At 42.1% G+C, this 18,900-nt stretch overlaps 1 protein-coding gene across 5 annotated transcripts in view; it reads left to right on the top strand.

Moving 5' to 3' along the window:
* The first annotated feature begins 1,570 nt into the window (after positions 1-1,570).
* The window catches only part of TMEM192 (transmembrane protein 192), a 37,177-nt gene continuing 19,847 nt past the window's right edge, over positions 1,571-18,900 (top strand). Inside the window, exons 1-5 of one of the 5 annotated variants that reach the window (XM_089912284.1) lie at positions 1,832-2,136; positions 2,589-6,035; positions 8,383-8,529; positions 13,283-13,547; positions 16,630-16,764. In XM_089912284.1, coding sequence (XP_089768410.1) covers positions 5,823-6,035; positions 8,383-8,529; positions 13,283-13,547; positions 16,630-16,764 — 760 coding nt within the window. In that variant the 5' untranslated portion in view covers positions 1,832-2,136; positions 2,589-5,822. The other 4 variants (XM_022561652.2, XM_022561653.3, XM_089912285.1 and 1 more) reach the window with 4 other exon arrangements.

The following is an 18,900-nucleotide window of genomic DNA, read 5'->3' as shown; positions in this document are numbered from 1 at the left end:
GTGCTTTGTAGAGACCACACTGTACAAGAGCATTACATGCATATTTCATTTAGTCAAATAGCTCTCTGAAATTAGAAATAGTAACAGTTCCATTTTTACAAATGAGGAAACTGAGCCCTAGAGAACTTAAAGATCACTCCCTTAGTAAGATGCAGAATTCAAACCTCCATGACTAATTCCAGAACCCTGGCTTACAGTTTACTATACCTGTTAAAATACATGTCAACATAATAACTAAATGTAGTGTGTGAACCTTGATTGGATCCTAGATGATGGAAATAAAAGCAGCAAAAAAGACATTTGGGGGACAATTTGGAAATTTTTTGCAAATATGGAATTACTATTAGTTTTCTTAAGTGTAATAATATAATTGTAGTTAGGTAGGAAAATGTCCTTATTTTTAGCAATGAAGTATTTAGGAATGAAGTTTCATTATGTCCTCAACCTACTTTCAAATGCTTCAGTTAAAAAATGTGTGACACACACACAAGCATGCACCCTCACACAAAGCAACTAACTGTTGGCATAATGTTAACCACTGTTGAATCAATGTGAAGGGTACCTGGATGTTCACTGTACTAGTCTTTCAACATTTCCCTAGGTTTGAAATTTTTTTAAATAAAATGTTGGGGGAAATGCACATTTAGACAAGCCTCTTAAGAAATAATTCATAGAATCTCAGGAAATTTTAAAGATTTAAAATTTTCATGAGATTTTAAAGATCAAGTGGAGTCTTACACCATCTTTTTCTTTGCTGCTACTTAAATGATTTTATTTCACCAACGGTATAAACAAGATTACACCATACACAATGTACAAATAAGCATTAAAAACTATGAAAGTGTATGTATTGTAGTATCAGCATAGGGACTGGTATTAACAGAAAATTTTACTTTCCTTACAGTTTTACAACGATCGTGTATTTTCAGAAAAAATGTCATAAAATTTTCTTTTTCAATTCCACTTAAAAAAAAGAAAGAGAGAGAGAGAAAGCCCTAAAAATTCCTTATTGCCTCCTGTCCCTCTGGTGAAAACTGTATGTCCTGGAAATCAGTCTTTATTCTGTTCGTGTCCCTCTGCAGGTGGAATTTTGAGCTATAAATAGGAACCTGGGATTCCACCGCTGGTTCTGTGCACGGAGCTGTGCTGCAAACAATAATTAAGCACGACGGAGAAAAGTTAATGTTTTACAAAGAAGCAAGTGGCGGCCGAAAACAGTTCGATTCTTGGATTTGGAATGCATCCTTTGGTGCCCAAATCTCCGGCCAACCTAGAACGCGAACGCAAGTTACGGGATCCCCAGGCACAGCAGCGTTCCCAGAGGCAGCGGCGGCCGGAGGCTGGCCTTCAGGGAGTATAACGTCCCCCTCCTCCTCGGCCATTCCGGATCTAGGTGTCGGGGCATCTGCCAATAGTAAGCGAGAGGCGAGGCCAGTCCATCCTGCCATCCTGCCCCCTCTGCCAATCGGGAGCGAGGGGGCGGGTCCGGGAAGGCCGTTGGCCGTGGAGCCCTGGAGCGAGGAAGAGGGGTCCGCCCTCTGCGCCTCGGCTAATTGAAAGCGAGGGGCGGGTCCCGGGGCGGGTCCCGGAAGGCGGTGCCAGGCGCAGGTGCGAAGGCTGGGCGGTAGGGCTGCGGCCTCCGCCGGCGGGCAGTATGGAGGATGTGAGTTCGCGGATGCTGGTGGCGAGCGACAGGCCCGGAGCCCACTCTTCCGGTGCTGGGCGCGCTGGGCGGAGACGGGGGTGGGGGCAGCCCTGGTCGGAGGGGCGCCTCCTGCGCGGGGCTGCCCGGGCGCGGGGTTGTGGGAGGAGGCACCGGGGCGGCGTCGGGGTCCGGGGCGGCGTCGGGGTCCACGCCGGCCCCGGGTTTATTTTCCTGGGGGAAGGCCGGGCGGGCGCCAGCCCCGTGCGGGCGCGTGTCGAGTCCCGGAACTGGGGCGGCCCGAGGTGCGCGCGGGGCCCAGGGCGCGGGGTCGCTCGGACGCCCTGGCGTAGGGGCGAGTCCCCGGCCTCTTGGGTCCCGGCCTTGGCCCTGAGGGCTGTGACTTGGAGCGGCTGCGGCAGACCTGTCGTTATCATCACCCGAAAACCCACATTGGAGAAAAAGAATGTCGTGATGTTTTGAATCGAGGCATGGTAGGAGTGAAGGGATTTTTAAATCTCTTTACTTAGATGGATCCAAACCAGATTATTAAAAAACCAGTGCACTAGTTACAGTGTATATAGTGTACAGAGTGAAGACTAATTGCAAAAATCTTTGCTTAAATGTATTAAAACATTTTTAGGAAAAGCATGTATTTGTGCCCAAAATTAACTGGGTTACCCATTGGCACAAAATTCTTGCTCTTGAAAAATGCAAAGTTGATAGTTATATTAAAGCACTGATTTGAGTTAATAGATTAACAGGAATATTACTGTGATCCTACCACTGAATGAGGTGCATCAGGCAAGACACATGAAACACAGTTCCAGCCCTACACAAGACCTTAGATTCTTGTGCAAATAGTGACTATAGTTCAATTATCTTGACTAAATAAAGACCGAACAATTTCTAATGATAAGACTAAAAAATTCTATTTTTTTTTCAGTTGAGAACATGGAAAGCTAACTGTAACACCTGGAAGTAGATTTGAGACTCATTTATATTTAAAGAAAAACTGATTGTTTCTAAATCTTTTAAGAGTGAGATTCATGAACTGACAATGTATGGAGAAAATGAGTAAGAGGAAAATTAGAGACTCATTAAAATGTGTGCAGTAAATGCTTCTTGGTTGGTGCTAAGCTGCCCCAGGGTTCTTGGGTCTGTAGCTTTTAGCGTTAGGATTAGTACAACCCTAGAAATTTGTTTCACCAAACAGTTGGAGAGTAATGTTTCACCAATAGCTACATAGCTTTAGATCGGAGCAAGTCGCCTGCTTTTGGTATTTTGTGGGTATGGTTTCTACCACTCAGTAGTAAGCTAAAAACTGTGTGCCATGTCTTAGGCCCAGACACCTAAATGAGTTAAAAGAGGCAAAGGCTTTTTAGTTAACGATTCTTTGTTTGCAAGTGGGTGAACCAATTGTGGCTACTTTAAGGAAGAAAGGGATTTATTTGAAAGGATATAGGGTAGATGAACACCTAGGCCTCTGAAAGGATCCAAACAAGGGCAGCTCAAAGGATCCAGAGACAGGGGTCCTTTCAGAATCTGTCCTGGGATGGATCGCCTCAACCATGGACTCCGTTTGCTTTGCTGCTCTGAGAGAGAGTTGGATTGGCCCAGCCCTTTTTGGTTCCATGACCACCCCAGGACAGAGGAGGGTGAAGAGCATCAAAGGATGTTCCCCTTGAGACTTAATGCAGAGGTAGACATTGGGTCCCCAAAGGAAGTAGCTATTGTCACAAAAGAAGAGGGAGGAGATGGTGTGGAAAAAACAACAGCTATCTTCACTTGCAGATGGTGAGTTCCAGAGGGTGCTGTTTGTATGGTTTTCCCACATTTCCTATAGGCTCCAAAGGGCAGTGTATTTGATGTAGTCACCAAATACATTGTATTTCATGAACATTGAATAAGTGACATAGAAACCATATTGTCCCCAGCCCCTTCAGGATAGTCAGGGAAAACAAAAGGCATACACATGAAACAATACAAGGCAGCATAAAAAATATTCCAAATTAATATTATGGGCAGTAATTTTTTAGGAGTTTTAAACTAGGAAGAAAACACTTGGCAGGACAAGTTTTATAGAGAATGTAAGTTTTGGTTGGACTTCGAAAGATGAGTTGGATTCTGAAAAAGATAAGAAAGGGTATTTGTGGGGCATTCCAGAAAGCTCATGCAGGCTAGAGGAGAAGGTGCATGAAAGGGAACGAGTGGGAGATAAAGTAGACTATTGTCTTACAGTCAGGGTTTCAATGCTACCTTTTAAAAAGTTCCCAGATCCCAACTGTTCAAGAAGTTGGGCCGTCTTTCATTCACTCAACACACATATTGAGTACCTGCTGTGTATCAGGTACTAAAGGTACAAAGAACATAGTATAATGTAGAGTCCTGCCCTTGTGAAGCACACCTTATTCGAACCACTTTGATACCTTGTCCTTCCTTCTGCCTGAAATAACCAAAAACCTGTATATAATATATGAAAAAACAGGCACAGCCGCCACTGGAAGTGGACTTCGCCTGCCAAGATCAGTCTCACGGGGAAGGTTATCAGGAAGGCTATGAAGAAGGAAGTAGTTTGGGTATGATTGAAGGAAGACAGTATGGCACGTTGCATGGAGCTAGAATCGGATCTGAGATCGGGTGCTACCAGGGTTTTGCTTTTGCTTGGAGATGTCTCCTGCACGGCTACGCCACTGAGAAAGACAGCAAAAAGATGAAGGTCTTAGAATCGTTGATTGGAATGATTCAGAAATTGTCTTATGATGACCCTACTTATGATAAACTTCATGAAGACTTAGAATTAGAGGGAAATTTAAGCAGCTTTGTTCATGACTAAACGTCCAGCCTGACTTTAAAACTAGTGCAGAAGGTTCCGGACTTTCATTTTGAGGATGACAGACGCACAAAGACCTAACATCAGGGAACAGATGTTCGCTTGTCAAGTGTTTAAAAATGTGATTAAAGGCAAAACAATGATGGGGGATTCATTGTTTTGCAGGGAGGGTTCCAGCTTGGCCGGTGAAAGGGCTTCCTTCCCCCGAGATCTGCCGGGTAGCCTCGGTGCCCCCCACGGGGCCCCTCCACACAGGCCCGCCCTTTGTTGGGCCCTGTCTGCTCTGCAGCGTGAACGCGGCCGTGGCAGAGCCCTCACCAGTCTGCTTTTCTCTGGTCCAGGGTCCAGGCCCCTGGCTCATGGGTTCTTGTCACCTGGCAGGCCTGGCTGGATCTAGACTCAGGTTGGCCCTGGATAGGATAAACCTCCCCTTTACCCCCCGGGCTTTGGTCAGCTCTCAGAGGGACAGTTTTTTTTTAAATGAGAGCCACAGGGTTGACACGAAGCAGGTTAATGGGAAGGAGTGATGCGTACTGTGACATTTATTGACCCTTGAGATGTGCCAGTGCTGTGACCTGCTTCTCATGTTTTATTTAGTCCCTTCAAGAGCCCATGAGGTAGGCGTTATTCCCATTTTATAGACAAGGAAACTGAGACCAGCCCAAGAGACTGCCTGGTCCAAGGGCAGTGGGCGGCAGAGCTGGGACTCCAGCCCTGTCTCCTGCTGCCTGCTCTGGAATGCGTAGTCGCACCCACAGTCTCGGGGTCCCTGCTTGCAAGTCCCCGCTATGCCCCGTGGAGCCCTGGGGCATCTCATGTGGCCATGGACGTGGGCGTCTGGCTGAGAGGAGGAGAGGCCAGCCCTGTCCCCAGGGAGCCGGGACTTGCTCTTCCTCTGTCCCCCGTTGGGTGGGGCTCTGCAGCATCAAAAATGGTCAAGGGGAGGAGTCTTTAAGGTCACTGTTCTATGTGCAGAAACTTTGGAGCCTTACTGCAGCCTTCCTTCTAGTGTGAGTTGTTCTGTCTTCTGCCCGGACTTAAAAGGCATCATCTGTACGTGGTGCGTGGCCTCAGGTGCACCTTTGTCACAGACACCAGCAGTCTCTGGCTGGTGGGATGGAGGGGCTTTTGTTGTCGTTTTCCTGGGTGATTTTTTGTGCTTCCTAAGCTATCTGTTTGGATGATGTATTATTTTTATAATTGGAGAAATAAAGAGTATATTTTAAAGCAAAAAAAAAAAACAAAAATTGAAACAAAACAAAAAATATATATGAAAAAATACTTGTTGAGATCATAGGCATCAGGCGATGAAGGACAGTGATCTTGGAGAGATGGGAAGCAAATGACATGAGCCATATGATTGCCCCAGCTCACTGCCTTGAGAGAGTTTTCGGGGTGGGCAGAGGAAGGGGGACCAAGTGGGGCTTCAGTAGACCCCGAGTTGAGGAGATGGAGCTGAATCTGGGGATACCGAAGCAGCTGGAGTTCACAAGACAGAAAACCCAGAAAGGAGAGCGCTGCGCAGAGGGAGAGCTCGGAAGAGGTGCAGAGTCCCCTCAGGTATTCAGCTGAGTCCTGTTCTTCCTGCCTCTAAGGAAACTCCCTGAGGACTGGGATAAAAAACACTCAGAAAGACCGGAGGGAGCAGTACTGTCATGCAGGGCCAGGAGTAGTGCCTGTTCTTCCAGCCAGAGTGGAAACCTCATAATCACAGGGTATTAGGTTTTCAGAAAGGTCTTGCATCGCTTGTGGGGAATAATTAGCACTAGACCAAACATGGTATGGTCCCACCTAAGAAAGCACCTTAAAAGAAAGACCAAAAAGATCAAACTGTTTCAAGTGACTTAACTGAATCCCAGAACAAAGCTCAGTAATATAGGAATACAAAAATGTCCAGCACCCAAAGAGGTAAATTTTGCGATGTCTGGCATCCAGTCCAGAATTACCAGGCACTGCTAATTATGTGATTTAGCGGAGGTGTTAGGTAATGCTATGGTGGTAATCATTTTGCAATATATAAGTGTATCAAATCAACTCATGGTATGCAAACTTACACAATATGACATGTTAATTATATCTCAATAAAGTGGAAAAAATGATCAAGCATGCAAAGAGGCAGGGAAATATGACATAATGAGTCAATTAAAACATTCAAAAATGACATGCTAGAAATAGCAAACAAGGACATTTAAAAAAATTATTATAACTGTTTTCTGTATGTTCCAAAGGTTAAAAAGACACATGGGAGATATAAAACAAACCCACTCAAACTTGCAGAAATAAAAACTACAATGTCAGATGAAAAAGGAACAGCATTGAGGCATCAGAGAAGGCAGCATTTTTGCTAAGACAGACACTTGACAGGTGGGGAGGGATGAAGAGGCACAGAGACTGGAAGGATGGCATGGAGAGGTTCATGGACATTAGTTAAGGGAAGAGCCGTAGAGGTGGGACAGCCTCTAACTGAGAAAACTAGAAGCAAAGGAGTCTTGAAGAGAATAGAAATCATCAGAATTGCTCCATGAGTTATGGCAAACTAAACAGGAAGCTCTCTAGGCATTGAATAAAAAAAATTGCAGCAGCGTTGAATGTCTGGGAGTGGAAATTGAGAAGCCCATTCCAGATCTGATCATTTCCCAGATTGCTGTGTTATCTTTATAATCCTGGTGCACAGCAGCCTGCCCTTACACCATTGGTCCCCCTCTCTACCCCTTCCAAAGTGAAGAGCCCATATCCTCTGTCTCCAAATCCAATTCTCAGGCTTCCCCTTTTCCCACTAAATTTTCATTTCCCTCTTGTTCTAGTGCAATTATCTAACCTAAATTTTTTGCATCATTTGTGCTATTCATTTGCTAATTTATTATGTACTGCCCCATAATATGCCACACACTATATTTTATTTTGCATTCTTATATTGTTCAGTCCTGCATGCCTTTATCCTAACCTCCCCGATGAAAATGTCATCTCCTTTTGAATAGGGACTGTGTCTTACATTCTTTTATCTCAGGAACAGTGCCTTATATGTAACAGTTTTCAGTAAGGCTCTGAGACTGAGAGATTGTTTTATGCACCAGATACCTAAGATGCTGTTCCTGTCAAGACCCTAACTTTAAACATGACTAACAAGATTTTGAGGTTGCAGCTCAGCCTTTGCTGGCTACTTCAGTGACGTTGCAACTAGTTGTTTTCATTGAGAATCTGGTATCTACAAACTGAAATCTCCTCGAGGGTCTATCACTGTGATCTGTTTCTATTAACACTCTAACATATTTCTCTCATGATTGAAAGTTTGTTTAAGACCTCTTAGTAATGCCTCAACCAGCTTTCCAAAATTTTGTGGAACACTGAGATATAGTTTAAGAATTGCAATCATATGTAATTTTTATCAATAATATAAATAATGTTGGGGACTACCCTGGTGGTCCAGTTGTTAAAACTGCGCTTCCCACTGCAGAGGTCACGGGTTTGATCCCTGGTAAGGGAACTAAGATCCCACATGCTGCATGGCACAGCCAGAAACGTAAATATATGTGTGTGTGTGTGTGTGTGTGTGTGTGTGTATAATGTTAAATAAATCAATATCTAAGTTTTGAGGGCTTGAAGAAAATTATTTGAGATTAATAATTGATAATTAATGAGATTATTTATACATAATCTCATTTTGACTTACCTCATTTGGAGATAAAGAATTAAGATTTCTTCTACTTGTTTTAATAATTGTTTTTACCAGTTTACAGTAGTCATCAAGAAGTTTATGGTATTTTTTCAAAATTAGCTTTAGGTAGGGAGTGTGTTTTCTTGCCTATAATTTGTGTAATAAATTTTAAAGCTTTATAGTTTAGTAGATTTGTCTTGGAAACATAATCCAGAGAGTGGTGATTATAGCTTGCTTTTTTCTGCACCTCAGGGTTCCTTGGATCTCATCCAAAGTATTGAAGATGACCCCCTTCTGGACACCCAGCATCTCCCACATCACTCATTACATGCTCATTTTAGGCCCAGATTCCAGGCTCTTCCTACAGTCATCATTGCACATCTTCTCTTGTTGATACATGTAAGTTGACTGGGAGAAAGTGATCCATCCAAAGGCGATGTTTTTCAAAAATTTATAACCTCTTCAGAGGGCAGTTTGGCTATATCTATTAACATTTAAAGTGTGCATACATTTTTACTCATATCTCTACTTCAAATAATTTATTGTAGACATATTTGCACACATGTAAGGATATCGTTTATGATAGCAGTGTTGTCTGTAATATGAGGAAACTGCAATCTGCCACCATCCAGAAGATGCTTTGTATGTCCTGTCCATATGAAGGAATGCTTATACAATATTAAAAGAGAAACTTAGGAGAGAAACTTGGGGTGGATGTGTACCCTTCACGGTTCATTGTTGAATGGAAAAAAATGAGGTTTACAGTGGTGTGTACAGAATGTTCCTGTTTGTACATTTTAAAAGGGTGTTGAGACAAGTGTGTATATGGGTGATGTTGTGACTTATAAGAAATATATTTGGTCATTCAGATGATCAAAATATAGTTCTCATATGTCTTTGATCTTCATCCATGGTTTCTGGCTCATAGCTCCCAAAACCCTTGGAATTTCCTGAGTGATAAGAGCAATGGGAGCATCTTTTGTTATAATTTTTGGTCTTTTGTCCTCAGTCCCTAAAATCACTTCAAAGTCATAAAGGTGAAATGGGTGTCTTGATGTTCATAACAACCTCTTTCCACCACTGCTGTATTTATGTTGGTGAGGTGACTTTGGAAAGCACCTAAGGATGGGGACTGTTGCCAGGGGAACCAAGCAGGAACAAAGGGTTGGAACTTTCAGTCCCACGCCCTGGCCTCTGGGGATGGGAAAGGGGCTGGAGGTTAAATCATCTACCAATGGCCAATGATTTAATCAACCAGGCCTATGTAATGAAGCCTCCATAAAGACCCAAAAGGAGGAGGTTCAGAGAGCTTCCAGGTTGGTGAGCTAGAACACTTTGTTATGAACCACTGCCAGGGCCCCAGACTCCACCAGGACAGAAGCTCCTTTGTTTGGGAACTGGCAGGAAGTATGTCTTCATCGGACTATTGATTTGTATCTTTTAATATTCTTTGTAATAAATTGGTAATGTGTTGAGTAAACAGGTTTCCTGAGTTCTGTGAGCCAGTCTGGCAAACTAATTGAACCCAAGAAGGAGTTGATGGGAACCTCTGATTTACAGCCTGTCAGTCAGAAGTGCAGGTAACAACCTGGATTTGCAAGCGTTATCTAAAGTCCAAGGAGGGGGTTGTGGGAACCTCTGATTTGTAGCCAGTGGGTAAGAAGCACTGGTGACAACTTGGACTTGCAGTTAGCATCTGAAGTGAGGGCAGTCTTGTGGGACTGAGCCTTCAACCCATGGGATCTGATGCTCTCTCCAGGTAGTGTCAGAATTGAGTTGAGCTGTCTTCATCAAGACACCCATTTCACTAGTTGAGCTCCCAGTTGGTGTCAGAGATTTGCCGCCCCCCTCCGCCGTCCCCTCCCCCCCACAAACACATTGGAATTGGTACTGGAAACTTTTAACGTTTATTCCTGTATTCTGTAATAGAATATTTCCAGAAGCATTCACAAGACCCTTTTTTTAGTTTATTTTTTATTTTTATTTTTATTTATTTATTTATTTATTGCGGTACACGGGCCTCTCACTGCTGCGGCCTCTCCCGCTGCGGAGCACAGGCTCCGGACGCGCAGACTCAGAGGCCATGGCTCACGGGCGCAGCCGCTCCGCGGCATGTAGGATCCCCCCGGACCGGGCCACGGACCCGTGTTCCCTGCATCGGCAGGCGGACTCCCAACCACTGCGCCACCAGGGAAGCCCCACAAGACCCTTTTAATGCTAGTTGCACTGAGCGCGTCAATGGAAGGGACACCTAATATATTTTAATGTTTACTTTTTGTACTATTTGAATTTTTTTTATCATATGCATGTATTACTTTTTAAGTTATAAAAACAAAAAAAGATACAAATAAATCTACGTATGTTGACATGGAAATTTATCTATTTATTTACACCTAGGAAATAGTGTTAAGCAGAGAAATCAGTGTACTGTTGCCCCGTGTTTTATATGATAAAATTACAAATGTCTGGGGATTTTTAAAAATGTGTGTTGCAACCACTAGATAAATAAATCCTGGAGATCTAATGCATAGCATAGTGATTATAGTCAACACTAATATTATAAATTTCAAAGTTGCTAGGAGACTAGATATCTTAATTGCTCTCACCACAAAAAAGAAATGGTAATTATGTGACATGATACAAGTGTTGGCTAAAGCTACGGTGGCCATCATTTTGCAATATACGAATGTTTCAAATCAACACATTGCACACCTTAAACTTATACAGTGTTATGTCAATTATATCCCTCAATAAAAATAAATAAAGTTCAACGTCATAAAAACAAAACAAGACACATGTATGAATGGTCTTGTAGGCTTACTGGGGGCTCTGCTCCAAGTCTGTTAATTATTTCCTCATTTTGGTTACTGCAGTCTCAAACACTAGGGGCTGTAGTTGTTCTTTGCAGCAATGTGAAAGATGAAGGCAGATTCTCGCCACTCCTTGGGTGTTCATGAGGGGGTGGATGTGGTTGAGGACTGGCCCAGCTGCTGCTCCAGTGAGGTGCACTGTGGAAGACTTGCGCTCAGAACTGAGTGCATTGAGGACAGAGGTGCACCTGTTTTCCTCATGTAGATCTAGTAAGTGGCCTGATTCTGCCATGGCTTCCTGATCCCCAAATAGCAGCTGAAGCGCTTCTTTCCTTGTGCCTCTTTGTATTGATATAATTTATAAATTATATAATTATAAATTATATAAAGAGTATAAATACTCTTTATGTATGTACAGTACACACACACACCACTTAAAAAAAACTTTTTGTGTTAAATTGCCTGCCTTCAGTACTGTGGGATTGATTGCCCTAATTTTAGGACTAAGAAAATCTTATGTTAAAGAACAAGAAAAACTAATGTCTTTATATACTACTTTGTATAAAATGGATCAGTTGGGTTCAATGTACAGTATATTACAGTAGAGGGAATATGTTGACTTTTCCACTTTTACTTTATGAGGATGTGCATCTTGAGCTGCTATAGCAAATATTACTGCTCTTGACAAACCACATAAATTTTAAATAGACTTATTACATGCTAAGATTGGCTGCTATTGGATGCTTGGTGATGGATGCTAATGACAGCATTTAAAATTTTCTTTGATTTTTTAAAAATTATAGAATAATACTGCCTTATGGTTAACAAGTAAAACATTACCAGAGTATACAAAGATATAATCTTCCCTTTTCTCTGCTTCACCCCTTCTCCCTGAGTTAATAAATGGGGTCAGTTCACTGTATCTCTTTCAGTGTCTTTTGTTAAGTTCATACAAATGCATACAAAAAGATTACCACGTTATAAAAGGATGTCCCCCATTTCCAGAAAAGAAAAGATTGGATAATACAGTATTTATTACTCAACAGCAGTGTTCCTCAAACTTGAGCATGCACCAGATACCCTGGCAGGCTTATTACACTACAGGCTGCTCGCCACACGCCCAGAGATTTTGATTTGGGGCCTGAAAATTTACATTTCTAACTGGTCTGGAGATCACACTTTGAACTACTACTTTACACCTTACTTTCTTTAATCTTAACATATCATAGGTATCCACCCAAACTAATACATAGAGCTTTAGTTAATTCTTTTTTTTTTTTTTTTTTTGTCTGTGTTGGGTCTTTGTTGCTGCACTTGGGCTTTCTCTAGTTGTGACGAGAGCGGGGGCTACTCTTCATTGTGGTGCACGGGCTTCTCATTGCAGTGGCTTCTTTTGTTGTTGAGCACGGGCTCTAGGCATGTGGGTTTCAGTAGTTGTGGCACCAGGGCTCAGTAGTTGTGGCTCGTGGGCTCTAGAGCACAGGCTCAATAGTTGTGGCACACAGGCTTAGTTGCTCCATAGCATGTGGGATCTTCCCAGACCAGGGATTGAACCCATGTCCCCTGCATTGGCAGGAGGATTCTTAACCACTGTGCCACCAGGGAAGTTGCCTAGTTAATTCTTTTATAGCTGAATAACATTCTATTATGTGAGTGGGTATACCTTAATTTATTCAAATATTCTGCTATGGATGCATACATATACTTGGGCAATTTACAGTTTTTTTCAAATACAGAGAACACTGCAGTAAATATATGTGTCCATATATCCTAGGTACTGTGCTTTTACTTCTGAGTGATAGGGTCCTAAGGTAGGATTTCTGGGTCAAGATATTTCCAAATTATTTTTCAGCAGCACTTCCCAGACCAGTCAGCATTTTATGAGGCTGTCTGTTTGCCCATATGTTGACATCAATCTTTTAAATTTTTGCCAATCTAATTGGATAGTTATTCTTGTTCTCTTAAAACTGAAATAAACTTTTTTAATTCACGATTTTTATTATTTAGTTTTGAGGTGCTAAATTAACTGTTTTTACTCTTTTTAATAAAAGAGAAGTGGGCAGGAAATTGAATTTAACATTAAGTACTCATCTTTGTTAGATGGGATTTGGGGTGATTTTTATTTTATTTGTGATTTTATCTGTTTCCCAAATTTTCTGCAAATTTTTCTCCAGATTATCTGTTTAAAAAGTTTGTAAAAATGGCAAAAAAGAAAGTATTTTTAAACTCATAAAAGTAGGATACTGAAAGTCATAGGTATAAGAATATGTGCTGGGGATGGTCATTATTGTTTCTTAAATCCAAATATTGAATATTAATTCTACTGTTTTCCTTTCCACCAGATTGTGTTTGTTATTTTAGCATTTTTAACAGGTGTGCTTTGTTCTTACCCCAATCCAATTGAGGACAAGTGCCCAGGAAACTATACCAACCCATTGAAAGCTCAGACAGTCATAATCCTCGGAAAAGTTATTTTGTGGATTCTGCATTTCCTCCTTGAACGATACATCCAGTATCACCACAGCAAAGTAAGAAACCGAGGCTATAACAAGATCTACCGGTCAACAAGCCATCTTAAAAGCCTTGCGCTGATGATACACTCCACTGGTAAGCCCAGTTGTCTCACTCAGCTATTCGGTGGCTTGCTTGAGTGTAATAAATGACAGCAGAAAGAAAATGTTAAGTTTGATTTTATAATCAAATACATGCTTTCATTTTTGTGAGAGTGACGTGGCCACTAAAATTAGGATCATCTTAATGTCTTGAAGTTTTTCTTATATTTCCCTTTGAAATCTGTATTTGTTATGTAAGGGAGGAAAAATATTCCCTCTGCCCTTCTAGGTTCTTGCCTGAGATTCCACCAATAAAGGACAGATTAACAGGAGAAAAACGAATAGAAGTTTAATAACATTATACCTCCTGTATACATGGGAGAGACCCAGGAAAGCAGAGTAACTCCACAATGGCCTAAGCCACCCTCTTAAATATTATCTCCAGCTAAAGACCAAAGAAGATGGGGAGGGTTGTGGGAGGGGCGATAGTTCTGGGAGGTGACCAGGAAAAGCACAGTAAACAAGGGTAAGTTTATTATGCTTGCCTTCTGCATTGATTAGAGTTTCTAGAGATTTAGAGTCATCCTGGTACAGAGAGGGATATAACCTTACAAATGGAGATTTCCCTTATAATTGTAAATGTCTCTTATAAAAGGTAATTCCTACTTGGTTTTCAGAGCTTCATCTGTGTCTGCCGTTTCTTAAAAATAATCAGCTTAAAATAATCCTTAAGACAAAGGAGGCATTTTTTGGGGTAGCATTTTCTGTCCCCTTCATTATGATCAAGGTACCCCTGTGTGAAATGTGGACTTTTTCCCCCTTTTGATACTGGAGACTTACTCATCGCAAGGAGATATACAGCTGACGCTAGTTGATACTTGTAGGATAAGAGGGGATTGTTTTATTTTAAATGAAGCTCAGTGCTTTTCCCGCAGTAAGAGAAAGACTGTTGTATAATAAGATGTATTACTAAAGCAGAAAACCTGGAAAACAATTTATGAAGACAAGGTCAGAAAGTCCATCCAGGATGCAGACAATTTAAAGGCTTAATGGAATTAAATTGAACTTCTTTAGGTATTTTTGCCTAATTGTCAAGGTTTCTACCTTTTCTAAAAAGCCCTCTTTTTCAATTTGAGTCCAGAATAAATGTTTGAACATTTTGAAACCAAATTAGAAATTAATTTTTCCCTAGAAAAACAGCTCTACAGAATTTAATGTTTTTCCTGTGTTCTGGTAGTGCATTTTCTTAAAGGGCAGGCTCTGAGTTCATCTGCTCAGCGAGGCTGTAAATGGGGGGAGGGCCCAGCGGTTGCAGAGAAAGAAGCATTGTATTGGAGTGGCTGGTCTTGAAGCACCTCCAAGGGGCGGCCTTTACTGCCCCCTGAGGAAGAGTGCGGTTTCTACTTCTACTGCTGATTGCAGTACTTGTTTTTGGCCAGAAGATGTCCCTATAAGCTTTGCGCCTCTGACAAAGAGAAAAGCAGAAACCTATTTGTATACTGACCAAAATAATGTTCAGTTTCTCCACTGATGGTCTGGAAATAGTATTTTTGAGGCCCACCAAGAGATTGTCTAATCTTTGCCTTTCCTCTGACTTTCAAATTATTGCTACACATGTGACCCTTAATCACAGTCTGTTTCTAAACAATTGGACCCTCAGTTTAATCACAGACAGCATCACTTTTAAGTTACTCATATAAGGACCCAGAAAATCCAGGAGAATTGGGGCAGGTGTTTACTTTGTTTCTATTTTCTTTAAAGATTTTTTTTCTTACTTGAAGAAGAAGAAGGTAAATCTATGAGGGTATAGAACTTCCAGCTAATCCGAAGGGTGTGACCATTCTTTTTTTTTTTGCCTGTGATAGTATTGCTGGGTATTGTCTGGCTTCATCCTGATGCTTGTTGTTCTCTGCAGAAAGAAAAATAAATTGATTTTACTTTAGTTTGTGGAGATGGGAGAAGGGGCTTTGCTTTCCTTCCAAATAAGTTGAAAATATTTATCTGATTTACCTGTTCTCCTTCCTTAGATCGAAATACATCCTGAACTCTATGAAATGTTATTAGCTGCATAGCAAGTTGCATATTTGTTCTTTTCATTGAAGCGAAAACTTGACCCTTGGAGACATGGTGCTGGGCAGGGTGCTCTCATGATGTCCACAGTGCTTATCATTCAGGGGAATGTCTTACTTCTGCAGTCTCTGCTGCCAGCCTGCAAGTTCACCCTGTGACCTGCCACACTGCTGACACAGGCCTTGCTCAGGGCATCAGAAATCCTCTGGAAACTGTGTGTTCACTTTCCCTGCAGAGGTTTTTCCCTAGTTTTTTCCTCTCCCTAAAGCTGTAAAGTTATATTTGTCTTATACACAAAACTAATTCATAAATTGAGCTATTGGTCAACATGCTAAGACACTGTGACATTTGTGAGTGTAAGGGGAGGGCGTAGGGATTTGTGCTGGACCACTGCTTTGTGTAGAGGGACTTCTGATAGGTTATTTAAACAGGGTTCTTTGGCTCACAGTCATCCCTTTGTACCAAGAAGCAGAAGGTAAATCAAATGAACATCTCGCCAGCCTTGATCAGACTTGGATAAATATGTTAGTTTTAGGAAATTCTAAGGTAAAACATTACAGGAATGACTTCTGCCCCTAAACTTTTCTTTGACAGTCTTCAGACTGTAAGTGCAGAATGAGGTTAAAATGGTCTTCAAAAATAAATAATGGATATGCTGAGCAGGGGGGAAACAGCTCATATTTATTGTCACCCCATTTTTCAGACGAGGAGTGGAGGTGTTAGGTCATCTGTCCAAGGTCAGCAGCGTGTGCCCGGTTTTTTTCTGGATACTCGCTGCGTCCTTTACTGTGCTGCATGACCAGAAGGGGCCACCGGGTCCTCGTAGAAACTCACTCCTTGAGTTTTAAAAAAGTCCAGATTCTTACGTATTTGTGTCATGGGGCATCATTTGCTCTTAGCCGTGTTACGTTTGATTTCCATCCTCTACCTTCCTTGGTCGCCGCGTAGCTGGGTGGGTGCCCGCGCCCTCGCGGTACCCCTGCGGGGGCTGCGCCGGGGGCAGCGGCGCGGGCTCCGGGACTCCGCCCCGCCCACGCACACACGCATGCTGCGTCTCCTCCCCGCAGGCAACACGGCGCTACTCTTCCTGCTCTGCCTGCAGCACTCCTTCCCCGAGCCCAGCGCGCTGTACCTGGACCTCATTCTGGCCACCCTGGCCGTGGAGCTGGTCTGTTCCCTGACGTGCCTGCTCGTGTACACAGGTGAGAATGACAAGGAGCCTCTTCTTATAGAAAGGCCTTTCACTGCTGGTCGCATCCCCACCTGAAGCCCAGCCCATTACCTTTCTGGCGGGAAACCTTTTCTACGTGGCCGTTACCCTATTGAGCACCCATACCTCATTGCTGACCACATCCAGACTCCTGTAATTTCAAACCACCAGGAACATACCAGTGAGTCGCATTTCTAAAGTTGTGTCATCAATAAATTCTTATCAACTAGAATGAGGGCTTTCCATTAAAAAAAAAAAAGAAGAAAATGAAAAAATAAAAAAGATCTACAAACTTTTGCATCCTCAAAAGCAACTGAGATGTAAGTCTGGCTTTAACTTAAAATATAGCTAAATATAGGACTTCCCTGGCTGTCCAGTGGTTAACACTCTGCACTTCCACTGAAGGGGGCATGGGTTCAGTCCCTGGTAGGGGTAAGATCCCACATGCTGTGTGGCAAAATAAAAGTAAAATAAAGTAAGTAAATAAGTTAATACATGCAAAACTGCATTTAGCCCAAACTTGATTTTGATAAACCATTTAAGAACCCACTTCTTTCTAAATTTAGAACTGTCTGAGGATTGTTCTGTCTGGCTGTCTCTCAAAACTCTCAGTGGTAAAATTAAATAAGCTTCAAACATGTTAACATGAAAAATAGATGGAAGGATACCTGAAGAGAAAAAACTCCATGCCCGGAAGAAACAAGATTTCATTCCGGCTGCAGTACTGACATGCACTAAAATCTGTAATAGCAGCTAATTTGGTGGCATTGAGCAACAGTTGTTTTGTGACAATAAAGTACCTTATCTGTCCATTTTGAAAGAGATTATTTCTTCAGTTATGAAGGAAAAGTCACATGGGCCAAAGCTTGCGTTTCATTTTACTGTTTTGTACCTCTTCTTAAGGCTTCTAGGGCAAATGTTGACTTTGTTCAGTGTATCGCAAAAAATTTAAGGTTGATTCCCTGATACATGCATTTTTCTCGCTTCTCTATATTAAAAAGATTTAAAAGATTCCTAGTTTTGGTAATGCTGATAGTAACTCTTCATGATATGATTCTTTGATATACTAATTCTAATCTAAATTTGACTAATTTGTCTGCAGTTAAGTAGTTAATCTCTAAAAGTCAAGATGGACTCTTCTCATTGGGCGCCTGACTGCCTCTGTAGGAAAAAACTAGGGAAATAAAACTTAAAAGCTTTGTGGTGATTTGATTAGCTTTCCATTTGTTTAAAAATAAGCAGCGGGGCTTCCCTGGTGACGCAGTGGTTGAGAGTCCACCTGCCGATGCAGGGGACACGGGTTCGTGCCCCAGTCCGGGAAGATCCCACATGCCGTGGAGCGCCTGGGCCCGTGAGCCATGGCCGTTGAGCCTGCGCGTCCGGAGCCTGTGCTCCGCAACGGGAGAGGCCACAACAGTGAGAGGCCCGCGTACCGCAAAAAAATAAAAAAATAAATAAGCAAGGATTCAAAAAATGCCACTCAGTTACCAGACTTCCAGTAGCCCTGATGTTTGGGCTTCAGCTCAGGAGGAAAGGACTGTAAGGGGCAGCCGGCCCATGTCCAGTGTCCTGCAGTTTAGTGAGAGCTCTCCTTGGCTTATTGTGGTGGAAAGGAAGAGTGGAAGATTCTCATTCCATGTAGATTGCACTGGTGTTATTGCCTGGCCTGTGATCTGATATATGCTGACTGCATGGAATTTAATTTATTTTTAAAACCACAAACACCAGAAACTATCACAACATTGTAAATCAACTGTACTTCAATTTAAAAAAAAAAAGGAACACCTTCAGGGAAAAAAAACCCCACAAAGATGAGTCTGAAAGATGGACATTTTTCTGTTGTTGAGCTATTGTCTTTTATTTCTGCCTCTTAACTTTTACTTTAATATCCTGTAACTGTTATTTCTTTTTGCCCAGTTCAAGAAACTTAAACTTGTTCCAAGTTTCTTCATTTATCTTGGAGTTATTATATGGAAGACATCATTATAAGGAGATGCCATATGAACGTAACTCCAATTTAGAGGCAGGCCTCATGAGACAGTCGAGTCTCAGCCTTCATCTCCTGAGTGGCACTGGACACAGTGGCTCGCTCCCTCCTTGAGATGTGTTCTTTACTTGTCCTGGGAAG

The sequence above is a fragment of the Delphinapterus leucas genome, chromosome 5 (genome assembly GCF_059928025.1).
Source record: "Delphinapterus leucas isolate spDelLeu-1000000601 "Yukka" chromosome 5, BTC_Dleu_Yukka2, whole genome shotgun sequence".
Classification (NCBI taxonomy): Eukaryota; Metazoa; Chordata; class Mammalia; order Artiodactyla; family Monodontidae; genus Delphinapterus; species Delphinapterus leucas.
The sequence above is the reverse complement of the archived record's forward strand: the minus strand, read 5'-3'. Positions and strand labels throughout refer to the sequence as shown.